Consider the following 18575-nt stretch of genomic DNA (forward strand, 5'->3'; position numbering starts at 1 on the left):
AGAACTGCAAATAATGATGATTATATTCTGTAATATGAGATGATATTTTATTACAATCACATTAAAATACAATGAACACTGAGTTTAAGACAGCCGTGGACATTCTTCATTCAGATATACTTTTGGTACAATCTTAAAATCGGTTTCACCAAATGTGCAAACAACCACAAGAGGGCAGCACGATGACATTTCCTTTCCAAACGAATTATAAAAAAGAGGACTTCCCTTGATTTAAAGGAAATTATACATTTCTTAAGAAAGTAGTGGATATCATGTTAATTTGCAGTTTAAACATCAAGCGAAGCTGCTCAGAACACCAGGATCTGATCTCATGTTGCAAAGAGCCGTTCATGTTATCTCGTCCGTGCTCAACGTGTCGTACCTTCTCTCCAACAAGTCCGAGTGGTCCGAGCTCACCAGGGGGTCCGACGCGACCCTTTGGCCCCTCTGGACCGTCCTCTCCTCTGGGTCCTGGTACTCCGAGCTCTCCCTGTCAGCAGCACACACAACAAAAGCTCAGCCGTCAGAAATAATCAACACAACATAGCAAGAGTAACATCTAAAGATCAATTCATCGTTTCATGAACGAACCAATGAACCAATCGGCTCCTCCATCTTACCCTCTCTCCCTTGGAGCCAAAATCTCCTTTAACTCCAGGGAAACCATCTTCTCCCTAGAATCACAAATAACCGTAACAAAAAATATATAAACATGCAGCAAAAGAAAATATGAACCTTGTTATTGAAAGGAACATTTTTCTACTGTGCATCAATCGTCATTGAAGGGACTTTATTTCCAAAGTGAGAGACGTGTATTTTTGGTAATTTATATTTTTTCATTTTGAAAGGCATCACTTACCTTCTCTCCCTTGTGTCCCTTCAGGCCACGGATTCCCTGTCCTCCCTGCAATCAAAGGATGAAATAATCAGGACAATGGTACTCCAAAGAATTTCTAAGTCTGGTGTTTGCAAAGTCGTTTTGTATTCGCTCTCTGTAAAGATGAACTGCACCAACCTTGATGCCACGAGGGCCGGGATAGCCGATACCACCCTGAGGACCGTTGGGACCCTGGAAAGGACAAAAGAAGACGGAACAGTGAACAACACAATAAGTATTTTGCAAATTAGAAACAACCCAATTTAAGTTAAAGTATGGATATGCATTTGAATATATTTATTTCGGTTATAGTATATTTTCAAATGTAATCATTGAATTGTGTTTGTCAGATGGAGGCGACGTGCTGTGATGGTGTTATGATTGACACCCACATGATTTCCTTTGGTGCCAGCAGGCCCCTCCTTCCCTGGGTGACCCTGAGAAGAGATGACAGAAAGCTTCATAAAGACGTCCTGCGCTGGTGGATTCAACTTAATTCATAGATTTATATTTATTTAAAAGATAAAGGGAGAGACAAACGTACAGGAGGTCCATCAGCACCGGGCATTCCTGGCAGACCTGGTTTTCCTGTGGGACCCTGATGGACAGGAAGACACGGTGAGTGACATCATTCAGTGGACAGAAGAAGCCATGAACGATATCTACTTCAAATGTCTGATATCTGGATAAAGTTTGTTCGCTGATCAGAAATCCAGATGTATCTCAGAAAGCTCTACTGCACATCCAGACGGTGGCTTCTACAAGTATCAACAACAAATGGACGATAATGTCTCTCGTCCACTGAGCATGTTCACATTAACTTCCTGTATCTTTTAAGGACAGAACGAGTTTCTTACTTTCTCTCCTGGAGGTCCGAGGGCTCCCTGAGGTCCTGCCATTCCCTGCAAAAGAAAAAAAAAGAATTAATTAAACATTAAAATCATGAATGGAATAAATCCACATGTTTATTATGACAGTTTCCTTTGTGTGAGCACGTCTTTGCTCTTTGTCACACAGCTCAGTGGTGAAAGAGTCACATGAATTTGATAGTGACGACCATTCCTCTGTCTCACCTGAGTTCCTGAAGTTCCCTGCTGACCTGGAGGTCCTGGTTCTCCTTGGGGACCCTGAAGATCACAGAGAAGGAGACATGAGGAAGAGAGAATCACAGATTTGGTGTCATCATAGCAAGTTATGCTACGAATTCTCTTCCGATTCAAAAGCTTAATAATAAGGTTGAGAGTGTAACTAGAAGTGACACTGACCAAGTTTCCTTTGGGACCGTAGGGCCCGTCGTTTCCTCGCACACCCTGAGAGGAAGAGAGGACGAATAAAGACAACGTCAACAAAGAGAAAACAAAAACACAAGGTTGAAAACCCTGATATCTAAATGTGTATCTTTAGATCTCCTCAAAGAGCAACCCTATTTATACAGATTCATGTCTGTGATGCATGTCACCCTATTTATACAGATTCATGTCTGTGATGCATGTCACATATTGTCTTAATTTTTATACATTTAATGTATTTTATAGTTTCTTTTCCACTTTTTTCTCTTGTACATATGAATTTTGCTTTATTTTCTGCCTGTATTTTTCTACTTACTATCTTCCTAATGCACCAAACACCAGAGCAAATTCCTTGTAGGTTGAAAATCTACTTAGGACTCAATTTGATTCAGATTTTGAAGGTTCACAAATTTTGTGAAAGACAAACATTGAGAGACAAAAGAGCTCTACCACTCTACATGTAAATATAATGTGTGGATGTCAAAAGGATCCTGTGGATTTGGCTGCTTGAGTCCTGGGTGATTCTTGGTGTTTTGAGGCGACTGTTGGAACGTTTCATGATCGTTTTTACATTTCTGGACATCCCCGTCTTTCAGTGTTGTTTCGGGAGGTGCTGTGTGTGTTCAGCGGTTAAACAGCGCTGCCAAAACAACAGTGGAACAATGGAGTTTGAACATTATGGCACTCACAGGAGGTCCAGAGATTCCAGGAGGACCTTTGGGTCCGAGCAAACCACGAGGTCCCTACAAACACACACACACACAAGGACGCGTTAGTGAAGAAACACACACATATTTTCCCAGATGTCAAGATAAGTTGCTTGGAAAAAATAGACAATAAGGAGAAATTTCAAATCAGCAGAGTTGTCATGGAAACACTCACTGGTTCACCTGGGAGACCACTGGGTCCAACTTCTCCGTCATCTCCCTGGAAACCACACACAAACACAACAGGTCAATGGTGGAAAGATGCTGATTATAAAGAGACACCGAGTGACACACGGTGCCGCTGGAGTCAAGTCAGATTCTTTTCTCATAACACGTCATACCCTTTCTCCGTCCTCTCCTTGAGATCCTGCGGGTCCCAGGGATCCGGTGTCACCCTGTGGAGAGGAACGATTTGTGGAGTGAGGGATCAGAAAAGTCTTCACTGCTGCTTACGAACAGATTATTCAAGTATTCACATTCTTATACATGTTCAAAGACAATGTCGTTGCTTTGTTCTGACGGGTCACACTGTCGTCTGTGTATGTGGAGTTGTGATGCTCACCCTGTGTCCTTTGTCACCGGGCAAACCAGGAAGACCATCGAAGCCACGGTCACCCTGAGAGAGACACACACACAAGTGAGGAATTATCACTGTAAAGCAGGAGGTAGAAACACAGCTGATTGCCAGTTGAAGCTGTGACTCTCAGTCAGTTCTTCTCCCAGGAGATGGAACCCACTCACCAGAGTTACAGAGAACAGACGTTCAGGGAGTGAAGGAGGAAACTTTCTCCTTGTTCACACTCACTGAAACATCAGACTCTAATCAAGCAGCTTTAAGGTCAAAATGGTTCAATGTGTTACTTTAATACTGAGAATATGTAGAAGACATCCAAAGACAAATGTATATATTTAAATTCAAGTACAAGTTTGTATGAATTGACACATTTAATTTTTCATGAATGGAGATCTGTCCCATGCAGGACTTTTTTGTCTGTTAATCTGGTGACGTCCATTAGTGAATGACACCAGAGACGTTACCTTGGAACCCGACTCTCCGGGCATTCCTCTGGCACCATCGGCTCCAGCCCGGCCCTGTCAGGACACGAGCAGAGGAACGATATGATCACACGTTAAGTGTTTACTCCTGAGTTAATGACTTCAAATTTATAATCTTTACATTGAAAAAACGAAATAAAGAGACTTGAATGTTTATTTTTTATACTTACTCTTCTTCCTGATTTGCCTTGAGGACCCATCAAACCATTGGGTCCCCTGGGGCCCTGACAAATGAATCAGATAACTGTGTTAAATGTCTTTCATATGGTAATACTGTATATATATCTATATATATGTATATATAAGTTTAATAATAACATACACAATAGTGACATTTGAAAAAGAGGGTTAATAACACACAATTTGGTGTGAAATAATTATTTGAATGATTTGATTGTTGATGTGAAGTGACAGTTCAGGTTGAGTTTTTACCTGAGGACCAGGATCCCCACCCTCTCCCTTCAGGCCAGGACTTCCAGGGTCCCCCTGAAACAGAAACCATCATCATCATCATCATCATCATCATCATCATCATCATCATCATCATCATCATCATCATCATCATCATCATCATCATCATCATCATCATCATCATCATCATCATCATCATCATCATCATCATCATCATCATCATCATCATCATCATCATCATCATCATCATCATCATCATCATCAAAATTCTTCATCCTTAGAAGGTGCATTCAAGAAATAATAACAAAAAACACGTAATAATAAACCATTTACATGATTAAAATCTAAAACCATAAGTCAAAGTGATAGTTCATATGTGACTGGTAACATACCAGGGGTCCGGAGCGTCCAGTGAATCCCATTGGTCCAGATGGTCCTTTCAGAGCCATCTGCAGACAACACGTCACAATCAATGATCATAGAGGCACATGGCTGCTTGAGGAAAATCTCCTTTCACACACAAGTTAAATAATACTTCAGCTCAAATTTGGGAAAATACTCAAGAACACCAAGTCGTAACAACCACTCAGAACTTATTAACCAATTAACATAATTTTACGATCAGCTTTGAATAGTAGCTTTTAATGTGAAGACTCATAAGCCCCTGATACAACTTTTTCACAAACATTTTTAAGATTAACATGCTCGTTTTAGAACATGTATCTGTCTGTTACACCTGATATCGACAGTGGAAAAGTAAAAGTGACGACTGACCCTGGCCTGAGACAAGATGGCCGCTGCCTGAGCCTCCTGGGCGGAAACAGCGGGACCCTTATCTCCTCCACTCTGACCAAAACGGAACTGAACAGAGGAAAGGGAAAAAGTCAAAGGAATATTTGAATTTAATGTATTAACAATAAAATAATCTAATGAACAATTACCTCTACAAAGAGAAAGGACAGATTTTTAAAATGTGCAGCAGGTAGACCTGTGGTCGGCACCAGTGTGGCCAGTTTTCATGATTTAATTTTAAAAAAACAGCAAACCATCAAATCTGAATTTCAAGGTGACTCACAGGCAACATGACAGATGTTCCAGGAGGTCCAGGGACTCCGTCAGCACCAGGCAGACCAGCTCTACCAGGAAGACCCTGGGGAGTGGAGAGAAGGGGCAGCCAACTTGACGGGTGGTGGTGATGGGATGCAGTTCATTTTATTTTTTCAAAGTTCATGTTCAATGACCAACAACGTTTCGGATTTGTCTGTGCACTGAATTTTCAGATAAAGAAACACTCACCCTCTCGCCAGGGTCGCCAAGAGAACCAGGAGGTCCAGAGGAGCCAGGGGGGCCGCTCGGACCCTGAAAGAAGAGGATTAAAAAAGAATTCAGACTTTCAACTCACACTCCAGAAATAATGTCAAAGTTCTGTTAAACTGTAAACAGGCAAATTACTCTAATTCTATAAATAAGAGCGAAGGAAATGACCTAGAAGAGATTGCATCTAATATAAGGGCATAAGTAAAAAAACAAGGGAACAACTTACAGCAGGTCCCTCAGGTCCTGGAGGTCCTTCAATCAACATACCCTGCAAAAATCAAAAAGTTACACATATAATGCAGGATCAACAAGTACACACAAGTACACACACTGCAGAACACATCCTTCTGGAGACACCTGCAGCTGACATATGATGAGGGGGGGTTACACTCTGGACAGGTCGCCAGCATATCACAGAGTTTACATAAACTTTTAATGAATGTTTTTATTGTAACTTACAGGCTCCAAGACAGCGGGTTCTCCTTTCTCTCCTTTATGGCCTCTGACAGCAGCCTGAGGAAAACACACATGTAGCCAACAACACGGCACAGTCAGTACAGATAGTCACACACATTGTAAAACTCAAACGATTACATTACACTCTATTACAGCAGTGTAGCAAACAGAATGATAACCTGCTTCCTCCAAAAAGCGATGATTTAATGGTTCTCATTACTTGCAGAACATTGTCTGCGTGGATACAGAGAATCGTCTGGGCTTAGCAGCTCTACATGAAGCTATACACTGACATAAATGGTATTCAGAACTAAAGATGCAGCAAGCAGAGTGTTGCTGCACTTCATAATGCCTCTTTATGCAGTGTACATAACATTCAAGGTATCCTTTATGTTCATTAGGATCCCAAATAGCCGATAGCGTCGTAATAGCTATTCTTCCTCGGGTCCTGTAATAAAACCCTTTTCAACCAACATGTGAGGACTCGTTTTGGTCTATAAAGTATTTATATTTAAATGTATTCAAATTCAAGATTCTGTGATTGGTTGAGTTTGCCAAGTATGAAACGAAATGTAAATAGACTTTACATTGTGACCATTTTGAATTTATAAGCGTCACTTTGGGTCGTAAACTAAAGAAGTTGTTCACAGCCGATCATAGATTGTGAATCAAAATGGACGTAGACTCTAAGTGAAGCCAGTGCAGAAGTGCCTGAAAGCTGAGTTCTCTGGAATGACCAGCAGAGGGCGACTCCACTGGTAGTTTCTATAGAAGTCTATCAAAAAATGACCCTAATTGTCAGTTGCTTTATAACGTCAGTAAACATTTTCCTCAGGAGTTTATGTCTCAATCTCTAGTTTAAGTGGTAATTATGGTTATATTCTCCCTCCCAGTCTTTCAGGTAGTCACCATGAATAAGAGGGTCAATTTGTCTCAGCGATAAATAAATAACATATGGCTCCATAATGGCTTTTGAATGACGGCAAACTCAAACAAGCTATTTGACATTTTGGCAAAGATTGGGATTCAGAGTTGGTTGAAATGGATTTTTTTTTTTTTGCCTCTGAAGCAAAACTACTTACGCCTCCCTCGTCTGTCACAGCGGACAGGGCGGGGCCCATGTTGGCATCGGCCTCTCCATTCTCCACTAACGGCTCATTGTAGTCCCTGTAGGAATAGTCGTATTCCTTAAGGCCCACGTCCCCAGTCACATACTCCTCAGTGAAGACGTCTTCGCCCACACCGCCTGCCTTGGTGGCATCCTCCTCTCCCACCAGCGTCGGCTCCACCTGGGGCTGGTTTGGGGTTTATCGAAAGCCGCGATGGGATAGGTGGAGGGGTTACGAGAGGATGAATCAAGAAGAAGAGGAATGGACAGTGGATGGAGGAGGAGTTAAGTATGATGGGAAAGTGTTAGTGCAGGGAAGAGAAATACAGGATCAGAGTGGAAGAGAGGGGCATATATAGAAAAACGTGAGTCTTACCTTCTGCAAATGAACAGTGACAGTAAACAAAAAGACATCGGACAGACTCTATCAGTCCGGCGTCCCATTTTCTCATCTGAATTCCGGAATAGCGTTTTCATCCTGCGATCTTACATCTTCTATTAAACGTCTTCTATAGAGCTTATAATAGTCGGTGTTTCCATCAAAGTATATCATCATCAGCATGTGTGTGATCACCTGTCGCCCAATGATTTCTCTGATATTATAAAAGTTTGGCTTAATGTTGTGCTTGTACGACACAGATCTGATGTGAAACACTTTGTGAAAACAAGCTGCTGCTACGAGCTAAGCTATGCAAAGCAAAACACTACGTTACAGACTATTTTACTTACCACTGCAAAATAAACAAAAATGAATCCAGTGGAATTAAGCTGTGCAGTTATTTCATGTGAGATATGAATACAAAATATGAAAACGTAGAACAAATAATCGTGAATGATGTGTATATTTGTTACTAAGATATACCGATAACACATCTCTAAACACAACAGCAGCAAAAACATTCTTGGAAACTAAAACAGAGTCATCAAAGTCAGCTAATATTGATAAAATGATAATAATGATGAAGACAATATTGGTTATTGTCAAAATTAGCAAACTGCTAGAAACAAATCAGAAACCTGTTCTGAGTTTCTCGGGGGTTAGGTTTCAAACGAGAATGCATTATATTCATCTGCCGTTGTTGCTTTGCTTATCAAATATTCCCACGTGAATCCCCTTTTCACAAGACTTTTGTTCTTACGACAAGATCTCACACGGATCAACCAGGCGTCTCGAAATGAGAACAAATCAGGCGTCTTGTTGTTAGGCAAAAGGGGCGTCACATAGCAATGTTTGATGACGTGTTCAGATGAATGTGGTGCATTGTCCTTTGAGAGAGGTTTTCTCTTGTGTCTTGTCACGTGGCGTCGGCGCCAACAAAACAGTGATGTGTGGTTAGAAGAGACGCAGGACTACGGTTAAACTACAAGGACTGGGCTCACCACCACACCTGTGTGACACCGTTGACTCCTTTAGGCGATGGAAGTCTCTTGCGTTGAGGTGATGGTTTATTTGCGGTTTTGCAACCGTCTGCTAAATGTAAACTTCTGAGATTTGATGTTCAAATCAAGAAAGATGTGGTGTTTAAGCTACCTGTGTGTTCTGTATTTGGTTTATGTTCTCTAGTCGCTCTTCTTTGACTGTTTCATGCCGTGTGTACTTTTCTTTTTACCTGCACAGGGGTCTCTTCATGTCCAGTCACCTCACCCTCTGGCTGTGGGACCATCTCCTCATAGTAATAATCAGTCTCTGTAGCGGTGTGGCCAGCCTCGCTGTATTCAGTGTCTACATCCTGATTGGTCAAGGTGACCGGAAGTGGGGAGCAGGGAGGAAGTAAGCAGATTTGATTGGAAGAGCTTGGTTAGTTCAAAGTCTGCTTATTGGTAATGACGAGTTAAAAGATGAAAATGGAACACATTGTAAAATTGTGGTCGCCAGACGCAAACAAATGTTCGCTGGCAACTCACATTTTCAAAGTTGTAAAGATCCATTTTTTAAAAAGAAATTTCAGCATCTCAGAGACTATAAATATTTGCCATATGCAAGATTTAGGGAGTCGCTGAGATTGTGTTGCTGAGATTTATTTTCATTGGATTGTGGAACCATTTTGGATTTTTAGGTGAGATTCATGAGAGGATGAGTCAACTCTTAATGGAGGAAGGACTGAGAGCCTCTTTCCATCCCGTCAAGTGAAACCATCACAACGTGATGCTTTGGGATGTCTAGTTTCACCCAAGACCAGAAAACAGGAAACAACCAGCAGCCTCACAAAACAGGATTCTGTTAATTCAATAAAACGTGTGAACGGAAAGCAGCTGTAAAACCTGCTTTGTAGTTTCTGTGAGGCTGATTTATTCATATTTAGAAAGAAATATGATCAGAGACAGGGAGACAGGTGTCAGAGAGGAAACAGGTACTTCAAACAACAACAGAAACACAAAGTTAGAGAACGACAGGGTGACAGAGGAGAGTCGTTGTGTTGCATGTGTGTAGAGTGTGACAGTATTTGTGTTTTTTCAGGTGTAGTGTCTGTGCCATTGCAATCCATGCTCATTCATTTGACTGGTTTTCCCCCGAAAAAGAAAGATGGAGAGCGACGGAGTGTATTCAGGTTTCTGAGATCCAGCCTCAGCAGCTTGAAGGTGGGAGTATGAAGTGAAGTAAAGGACAGTCAAACTGTACAAGTAGCCATGCTTCATTGTGCACCGCTGTATGATATCATATGCAGCAGTCGGGCCGATCTTGAAGATCATATGATATATAAACAGAGGAGAAGTCGTCCAGCTCGGTATGAACCAGCTTCCACTCTGAAGACCAGATTGTCCACCATGAAGGATTCACAGCAAAATTCACATCATCATCCACCAACTGAGAGACCCTCACCCCTCACATGGGGAAAAAATCATACGTGTGAATTTAGTTGCAGACCCTGGATGATGGAAAGAGCTGGAAACCAGACGGGAGAGATGGGACATAACGGGTCTGGACAATCCGACCCATCTTGAGCCCTCCTGTTGTACCTGTTGATAACCGCTGGTACTTTTCTTCGCTTGGACGACGGTTCCACTCAGCGCGGTCTTGCCAAAGGGAGGGAAGGGTTTGTGCAGGGATTTAACATTGATGTCCAACACCATCTTGGATTTCGTGGGTCTGGGGGGAGTGGGCCGGACCGGGGCGGGTGTCGTGGCCGCCTTCTTTGGGATGGAAACCTTTTCCACCACAGTCTTCACGACTTTGCTCGTGCTTGCGGTTGATTTGACCAGAGGGACCTTGGTGACCGCAGTTTTAACTTTGGTGACCTCTTTGACCTCGGCCTTCACTTGGGTTTTGGCTGCTTGAGCCTTGGTCGCCACAGCCTTCGCCGCTTTTGTAGGTTCAGGTTTAGATGCTTTTGTAGGTTCAGGTTTAGATGCCTTTGTGGGTTTAGGTGCTTTGGTGGCTTCGACTTTAGCAGCTGGTTTAGCTGCACTGACCACAATCTTCTCTATTTTTTCTACTTTAACAACTTTCTCAGTCTTTGCCTTTGTAGTGGTTTCAGTTTTTGCCAGAACTGCAGCACCGTTACTCATGACCTTCTTTTCTACCACAGTGATAACTTTCCCGTTAGCCTTCGCCTCGCCGTTGACTTTGTTCTCAGCTTTGCTTTTAACTTGGACTTTAACCTCTTTAACTTCAATGGTGGTTTTGCCATTTCCATTGGCTTTTTTCTCTGCTGTGGCTTTGCCGTTGACCTTTGACACAACAGTAACCTTTCCATTTCCGTTGACTTTCTTTTCTGCAGATGGTTTACCGTTACCATTGACCTTCTTCTCTGTTACCACCTTGCCATTTCCGTTGCCGTTCACCTTGGCCTGAGCTGTAGGTTTAGCTTCGGCGGCTACAGCTTTGCCGTTGCCATTAGCCTTTGCTACAGCTGGTTTGCCATTGCCATTGGCTTTGGCTGCACCATTGGCTTTCTTCTCAGCAGCTGCTTTACCGTTGCCGTTCTTAGCCGGAGCAGCCGTGGGCTTGGATTTAGCTGGTGCGGTTGGTTTGATCTTAGACAAGAGGATCTCTACTCCAGTGGGCTTTGCTTTGGTCGTCTTGGCTGTGGCGGGCTTGGGAGCTTTGGCGGGCATCGGTGGCTTAACCACGAGTTTCAATGATCCAGTCTTGACCGGCTTCGGGCTGGGTTTGGCTTTGACAGGGGTGGTTTTAGTGGGGGCTGCTTTTCCATTGGGCGCCTTCTTCTAATATCCGAGATTATTGTTTTGTTGACATGTTGTTTAGTATGTACAAGTGCATATTCACAAAGAGGGAGTGAGGGAGTGGAGGAGGACAGAGATACACGGAGGGGTTGGGAGGGGGAGGAAAAGCACAAACAAGGGATGGACAGAAGGAGAGAGAAAGACAAGAGTGGATGTTTTGAGAAACAATGACATAAAGATGGCTAAGGCTTGGATGATTTACTGAGACTGTACAGGCATTACTGGATACAGCAGAGGACTATTACAAGTTTAATAAATACAACTGAATAAGTACTAGTACAAGTAGAAATACAAATCAAATCCACACACATATATATCTAGCAAATCTTTGACCCAAGTTATTTGAATGGCTGGATTGCCAAAGTGATTTTTTGCTGATCTCTCCAGTAATGCCATTCCCAATGTTAAACGACAAAGCAGCATCTTTGTGCTAATAAGAACTGAGCCTGTGGTTTGGCAGAGGCACTGAGGGTGTGACTGGTCAGGTGAAGCTGGTGCTGAACTCACACACACTGCACAAACACACACACACACACACACACACAGCATGACCTGCTGTCCTCATACACACACACACACACACACACATTTCAAATGCAAGACAGACAAGCTCGCTGCTATTTAGCCGTGCAAATGAAGCAGAACAGAGTCCAGGTTTTCATGCAAGTACATGTTAGTCACATAAACCACAAAATGAAAATGACTGTGGATGATTAATTATTACTTCTCGTGCTGCTACGATAAAAATACATGCAAAGTAACACTGTAAACAAATATCACCCATATAGTGTGAAGGGAAAACAGGGCATCACTGTGAATATGAACTCATCAAATATGCAATAAGAACAGGAACAGACTGAGAGGAGACAGACATGTGGCATACGTGTGTGTCATGTATGATGTACAACCACAAACACATTTACCAACACATAAACATGTGCATTAATATTCCAGTGTGGAAACCGATGATGCAGACGTTCAGTAGGTGCATGCGCTGACTTCCTGTCATGCAACTAACAAGACAACTCAGACACATGCTCTGCTCAGAGAGAATGCAAATCCGTCTGTAGGTTTTTTGTCTGTGAAACCAGCTGAGTGGAGTTTGTCATAAACGACCATGCAATGATCGTGTTTGAGACAGAGGCTGAAAAGAGGAGCTGCAGCTATGGACACTTTGAGGAAAGTGATGTTTTCTCAACATTAGAGGATGTGAACCTTTTCAAGTAAACACAAATTCAAATTATAAATATGAGCAGGATATGTCTCCGGAACAGGATTTGAGATATAAGAAGTAAATATTGGAAACATTTGTGGAGAAGAATGGTGGTGGGATTGCACATGTGTGAATAACAACACAGCTGCACCTACACCACCCTAGTGCCCCCACATGCCTACATCTGGACACATATACATTTGAAAACATGTAAATGACACGAGGACAAGATAAAATCACAAGGAGCAAAGTGAATCCTGTGTGACGGAGATGAGATGTGGGAGAGTTCAATGTGGATTCAAGAAAAGGTGAGACATGATTAAAACGAGGGAGGTATGGAGTGATGAGGGATGAGAGAGGCATATATTGGGCTGAGAGTTAGAATGCAGGATTTCACACAAATATTTTGGAGAAACTTAATTTAAAAAATGTAGTTGACATTGAAATATTTGACAAGCTACTCCGATATTATGAATCAAGCCTCCGTTGTTGCTGTAACACCTTTCTCTCTCATTCTTCGTCCCTTCCACAAACCCAGCTCGTGTTTTCCCTCTCTCTTGCTCCCTCTTTACCTGTAGATCGGGGGCCCCAGGTCGGGGAGAGGGGGACGCAGAGGAGGAGGGAACGCCAGTTGTTTCCTCATAATAATAGGGGTATTCATGGTCATCCTGCTCCTCATCAAAGTACTGAGAGAGGTGGAGGCATGGAAGGATTGAAAGATGGGCAGGATGGAGGAAGACGTAGTTTGGCAGGGGATGGGAGAGGGGGGGGGGAGGTGCATGAAAGTGAGATGGACAGAAGGAGAGGAATTCACAAAGAGGGGGACAGCGGTGGTGATGAGGGATCACAGAGGCCACAGAGGGATAAATATAGATGTAGAAGTAGAAGAGAGGGAAAAATAAAACATGGTGATAGACAGCAAGAGAACAAATGCAAAGCTTTCAGTTTTTTCATTCACTCGAGTCTGTGCTGCTCGTCAGAAGGTGTTGATAATTAAAAATGTCCGAGCACAGACGACCTCGACGAATGAAAAAACAGCAAAAACAATTAAGCAAAGGGAGAAGCCGATGAATAAAACCAGAGTGATTTATATTCATCCAGCTCCACAGCATCAACGTGACAGGGTCTGGGACGTGTCTCTGTTCAGCGTCTGACATTCTGATTGAAGTTCTGGCATGCAAATACTTAAAGCAGAGATCATGTACTTTGGATGAATGAATGCACATGAAAATCACTGCTGCTGGTGTCGGGAAACGGTCAGCTTCAAAATATCAGACTGTTACTGAGAGGACTGAGGGAGAGCTTGCAAAGCTTATAATAATACTAAAAATATTATTAATACTAAATATACTACTACTACTAATAATAATAATATACATGTAGTGTGCACAAACCAGTCTCAGTAAGTAAGAGGCTCCACCTTAAGCCATCTTCATGCCAAATCCTTTGATTTCTCAATTTAAGCAGAAAACCAATCAGAATTTAAGTTTTATGCACTGAACAAATTCTCTGTCTCAAGCCAAGAAGAAGAATTGGGGAGAACACTGACGTTGGCTTGTATCATCCTCTTTCCCCTACCTCTCTGTGTTCCACTGCTTCAACTAATCCACTGCTGTAACAAACGCTGCGTATGAAATGATCTGTACAGGCCTCTGCTTTTCTTAAGTTACCTGAGGGACACACAGACTGAGGAGGAAAGCGGATGGATACAAACTGTTGCCGCTGACGGAGAAGCGCGAGGAAGACAGAGAGGAAGAGCAGCACTTTGATGACACGATCAGATGACTTTTCTTTTAGCTGGTTTCTTCACTGTGACCCTGAGTCGTGTAGCTTTCCTAAAACGAGTCCTATCTGACACATGAAGCCTCTCCAGCTTTCCTTTCCTTTAGTGGGTAACACAGGTTTCTACCTCCACCACGGAGGAAGTGTTTTCATCTGCTTTTGGTTATTTTTAGCAGGATTACTCAAAAACTGCTGAACTGATTTCTATGAAGTTTTGTGGAGGGGTGAGACATGGTCCAATGAGGAACACATTCCATCTGAGGAACTGGACCCCGTGTGACTTATAAAGGCTGCATGTTGTATTTGATCAGTCACTTTTGCAGGGGGGAGCAGGTTGTTGATTTCACACTGTGTATGAACTCATGTTGTGTTGGTGTTACTCACGTATGTGTTGGGGTCCTGAGCCTGGGTCTTGGGCAGAGGGGAGTCACAGTCGGGGCTGTAGTGCTCACAGTAGTCGTAGGCAGCCTGGGGGTTGGAGGCGATCAGCAGCTGCTGGATGTCTCCCTGTGGAGAGTAACAAAATAATACAGATTAATAAAACCATGTGCAGCTGCATCATCATACCATCAAACCACAGCATTAACAATGTTCACATCGTATTTACAGTCAGTGAATCAGTTATCTGTCACCAATAACTGCAGAGTCTGACCCTGATCAGCTGTTTGTCAACCCCCTAGAAAATACACAACACTGGGACTACTGGACACACAGCGTTCATCTAGAATATCATTTTCATATTAACTTCAATGTTGGGTTCAATCTTTGCAATGGAATTATTTCACATGTATGCCTCTTATTGTGAAATTCGCCTATTTACATATATTTATATACCAATTGTATTCATATCATGATATAGCTAAACATATAGCTCACACACCCTCATGCAATGATCATGTGCCACTGCATTTTACTCAAGTACATTTCTCTAATGTTTCCATCCGAAGCGAAAAGTAATACAATTATGTCCATATTGTCTGTATTATCATTAAGTGTTCTTTTCTGTTGAATTGCCTATTTAATTGTATTTTATATTTCCATGTGTTCCCTTGTCTTCCTGATTTTGACTATGTGCTGCTGTAACAGTAAAACTTGCCTGAGCTGGGATCCATAAAGTTTATCAATGTCTTTATTTTGTATTTTTTTTATTTTAACTTCTCGTTACACTTATCTTTACTCTTCATGTCACACTCACTCATTCTGTCACACATGCCACAACTGTCACAGGAGGAGTCAGGGATCGAACCACCGGCCGTCTGGTCAGTAGATAACCCGCTCTACCTCCTGAACCACAGCTTCCCACTTCAGACAACTGCACACTCTACAAGCTGATGAAGAACTAAAGTACTTAGACGTACTAATGTATTTAAAATACAGCAAATATTCAGTAATACAAATCATACATGAAAACACCTTTTAAACACTTTTTCTGAGTCATTCATTTATTTTTTTCAAGTGTGTGTTTGGGTGCAAATAAACCAACAGCTCTTTTCTGTGTGAGCGTCCTCACCTGGAAAACCTCCTCATCGAGCAGTCGGGCTCCGAACACGGTGATGCCGTTGGTGTCCACCTCGGCGTGGTTGCCCCGGGGCAGAGCGCGGGTCATCTTCTTCTTGCAGTCCAGCAGCAGAGTCACGTTCTTCTTGGAAACAGAGATAGCGATGCGATGCCACCTGGAGACAAGGAGGAGGAACCGAAGGCGAATAAATGTGTCATGTGAGCACAGGCCTAATTATAAAGATGTCTGGAGATACATACACATCACACACACACACCACAGCCAATCACAACCACACAACCCCAACTGTGTCATCTCAACCAGTCACAAACTGGTTGTCGCTGGTTACTGACTTGCCATCAGCCAGGTTGACGCCTCTGAACAGTGGGTAGTCCTCTGGGGCCGGTTTGCCGTTCTGGTCCTCGTACAGGAAAACAGGCGAGCGTCCCAGTTCGATTCCCAGCTGCTGGATGCCCTGCTCGCTGTAGATGGAGAGGAGGAAGGCCTGGAGACCAGACTGGGCCTTAACCAGAGCCATGATGGAGAAGTTCTCCGGGAAACGACCTACGCATGAGGGAGGGATGGGAGAAGAGGAAAGAAGGAAGGGTTTAAAAGATGTGGCCCTGGAGAACGGAGACGAACAAAAAGATCAGCAGGTAAACAGTGGGAGGGGGTGAGACCTGGACCTGGAGAAGGGAGCAGGAGATGGAGGGTTAGGAAAGAAAGGAAAGAGATAGCTCTCAAACAGGAAGGTGAACAAGTGGAGGATATGATAATGGGATTATCTTTAAGTTTCTAAAGTCAGAGATCTGAGTCAGGATGAACTGACTTTGATAGAAAGTCCCACGTGAAGCTGGATCAGAGGAAACGTAATAACAGGTGTTAACAGCTGGAGAACGAAGACTAAACCTCAGGAAATGAGTCAAAATCAGCTTTGACTTTTCAGGATTTCTTCACAACCACATAAGTGGCACCTTGTCATCTCTCTCCTCACTCCAGGGTGTCAGACTGTACTCTTGAGTTAATTTGTTATGGCTCTCCCACACAGTTTAACTCAGCTCCTGATTACACAGTCTATCCAGGAGTGAGGCAGTGAAGCAACAACCTCAGTAAACTCCTCACAGCTCAGTTGGAATAACATCTAAACATGAAGAGAATCCTGTAAAATGATGATTACAGGTTTATCCACTCTGGAATTCATCTTAAATATTAAGCCCTGCTGTAATTAAACGTTCTCCACAGGGACGTTCATTTCTTCAAAGTGTTTCCTCTTTCCTGAGCAAACTCTCCTGTTAGAGATAATTCATCTTCCTGTAGGTTCATAATATTAAAGACAATAATATGCTGTACTAGTACATTTGGTGGAGTTATGTTCAAGCTTTTAATCAATTTAATTAATTTAAGTGATGTTGATTATATTTAATGCCAAAAGTAAAGTTTTTTTATTTCAATGCAATAATGATTTAGCAGTTTCCTCTTTGCAGTAAAACAAATATGGAAGCCAGATCTCAATATCTGAGCTTGTGGGAGTTTGAACTCGGCCTACCTGAGAAGAGCTGCTTGGTGGGAGCAGAGATCTGAGCCTTCTTGGTGATGCGGTAAGCATGGTCGGGGGTGCCGGAGCGACGGGACGTGCAGAAGCCGGGGACTTTCTTCACGCCCTCAGGGAGCGACGGGACCTGCAGAGCCCGAAGCACGTCCACCGGGTCTGTGGGACAAGAGGAGAGACGGGTCAGAATATACAAACAATCAGTTATAAACAGAAGAAACCCACAGGAACAGTTTCCCTGTTCCAGACACAGTGTCAGAGCATTTGCAAACAGCTTTTCTGAAGTTTTATCTTCTTTTATTTACAGAAAATTAAAAGAATATCTAAAAAGTTCTTTTGATACTAATGTGATATAGAAGCAGGTGTGTGTCCACAGTGGCCAACACTGTACACGTAGGTCTAATGTAAAGAGGAGGCTCTGTGCCAGGGCGAGCGGGCGAGCGGCCAAACCACACGAGCCACAGCAGGTACAGTGAAGCTCAGATTCATCCAGGGCAGAGACAGTGGCTGCGTTTCTCCTCACATTTATCAACTGAAACAAGTGGCTGTTGACATGATGGAGCTGAGTCAAGTGAAGGTTTCAGGACACGCCATCATTTCACAGTTTAACCTGACACGCACACAGACACACAGACACACACAGTCTCACATCCTGTCTCCAGCTTCACACGCTGAGGTCAAACAGTCTGTTCCTCCAGCCTCAGTCTGTGCTGTGGTTTGACTCTCTGGCTTCCTCACATTGCTCAAAGGCACTGGGTCAGGCTGTGCATGTAAAGACGTAGCTCAAACTCATTCAGGGTGGCTGCTCGTGACCAAGTTCTTTGTGTTTGGATTCATTTTCCTTAACAAATTAAACATTTTCTGAAAATTAAGAATAACAATAAAACAGATCGCTTTGTGTGTGCTCCAAGTTTTATACATTTTTTATAGTTTTTGAATAAATGTGACATCAAGATGGTGCGGAAGACATTGGACTTTTTAACTCTGTCTGTTACTTTAAAATAATGGTTGTTCAGCTTCTCTTTAGTGAAAAGTTAAGTTTTAGTAAATCATGCCTGCTTCAAATTGTAACTTCCTCAAAGAAGTGGAGATGTTGTGTCTCATTCCAGACGGATTAACGCAGGTTT

The 18575-nt window shown here is 42.8% G+C and overlaps 1 protein-coding gene across 1 annotated transcript in view; it reads right to left on the reverse strand.

Annotated features, from left to right (window-relative positions):
- The window catches only part of col11a2 (collagen, type XI, alpha 2), a 38980-nt gene that overhangs the window by 9841 nt on the left and 10564 nt on the right, over positions 1 to 18575 (reverse strand). Inside the window, exons 2-30 of the mRNA XM_061092489.1 lie at positions 17446 to 17607; positions 16253 to 16463; positions 15912 to 16074; positions 14786 to 14908; positions 10180 to 11388; positions 8838 to 8951; positions 7196 to 7408; positions 6117 to 6170; positions 5884 to 5925; positions 5637 to 5699; positions 5416 to 5490; positions 5115 to 5201; positions 4733 to 4789; positions 4362 to 4415; positions 4100 to 4153; positions 3912 to 3965; positions 3436 to 3489; positions 3215 to 3268; positions 3049 to 3093; positions 2856 to 2909; positions 2143 to 2187; positions 1951 to 2004; positions 1735 to 1779; positions 1422 to 1475; positions 1270 to 1314; positions 1016 to 1069; positions 860 to 904; positions 621 to 674; positions 383 to 490 (exon numbers count right to left, since the gene is read on the reverse strand). Of these exons, the coding sequence (XP_060948472.1) occupies positions 383 to 490; positions 621 to 674; positions 860 to 904; positions 1016 to 1069; positions 1270 to 1314; positions 1422 to 1475; positions 1735 to 1779; positions 1951 to 2004; positions 2143 to 2187; positions 2856 to 2909; positions 3049 to 3093; positions 3215 to 3268; positions 3436 to 3489; positions 3912 to 3965; positions 4100 to 4153; positions 4362 to 4415; positions 4733 to 4789; positions 5115 to 5201; positions 5416 to 5490; positions 5637 to 5699; positions 5884 to 5925; positions 6117 to 6170; positions 7196 to 7408; positions 8838 to 8951; positions 10180 to 11388; positions 14786 to 14908; positions 15912 to 16074; positions 16253 to 16463; positions 17446 to 17607 (3446 nt within the window). The remainder of the gene's footprint in view (positions 1 to 382; positions 491 to 620; positions 675 to 859; positions 905 to 1015; positions 1070 to 1269; positions 1315 to 1421; positions 1476 to 1734; positions 1780 to 1950; positions 2005 to 2142; positions 2188 to 2855; positions 2910 to 3048; positions 3094 to 3214; positions 3269 to 3435; positions 3490 to 3911; positions 3966 to 4099; positions 4154 to 4361; positions 4416 to 4732; positions 4790 to 5114; positions 5202 to 5415; positions 5491 to 5636; positions 5700 to 5883; positions 5926 to 6116; positions 6171 to 7195; positions 7409 to 8837; positions 8952 to 10179; positions 11389 to 14785; positions 14909 to 15911; positions 16075 to 16252; positions 16464 to 17445; positions 17608 to 18575) is intronic.

This window comes from Limanda limanda, chromosome 19 (assembly GCF_963576545.1).
Source record: "Limanda limanda chromosome 19, fLimLim1.1, whole genome shotgun sequence".
Lineage (NCBI taxonomy): Eukaryota > Metazoa > Chordata > Actinopteri > Pleuronectiformes > Pleuronectidae > Limanda > Limanda limanda.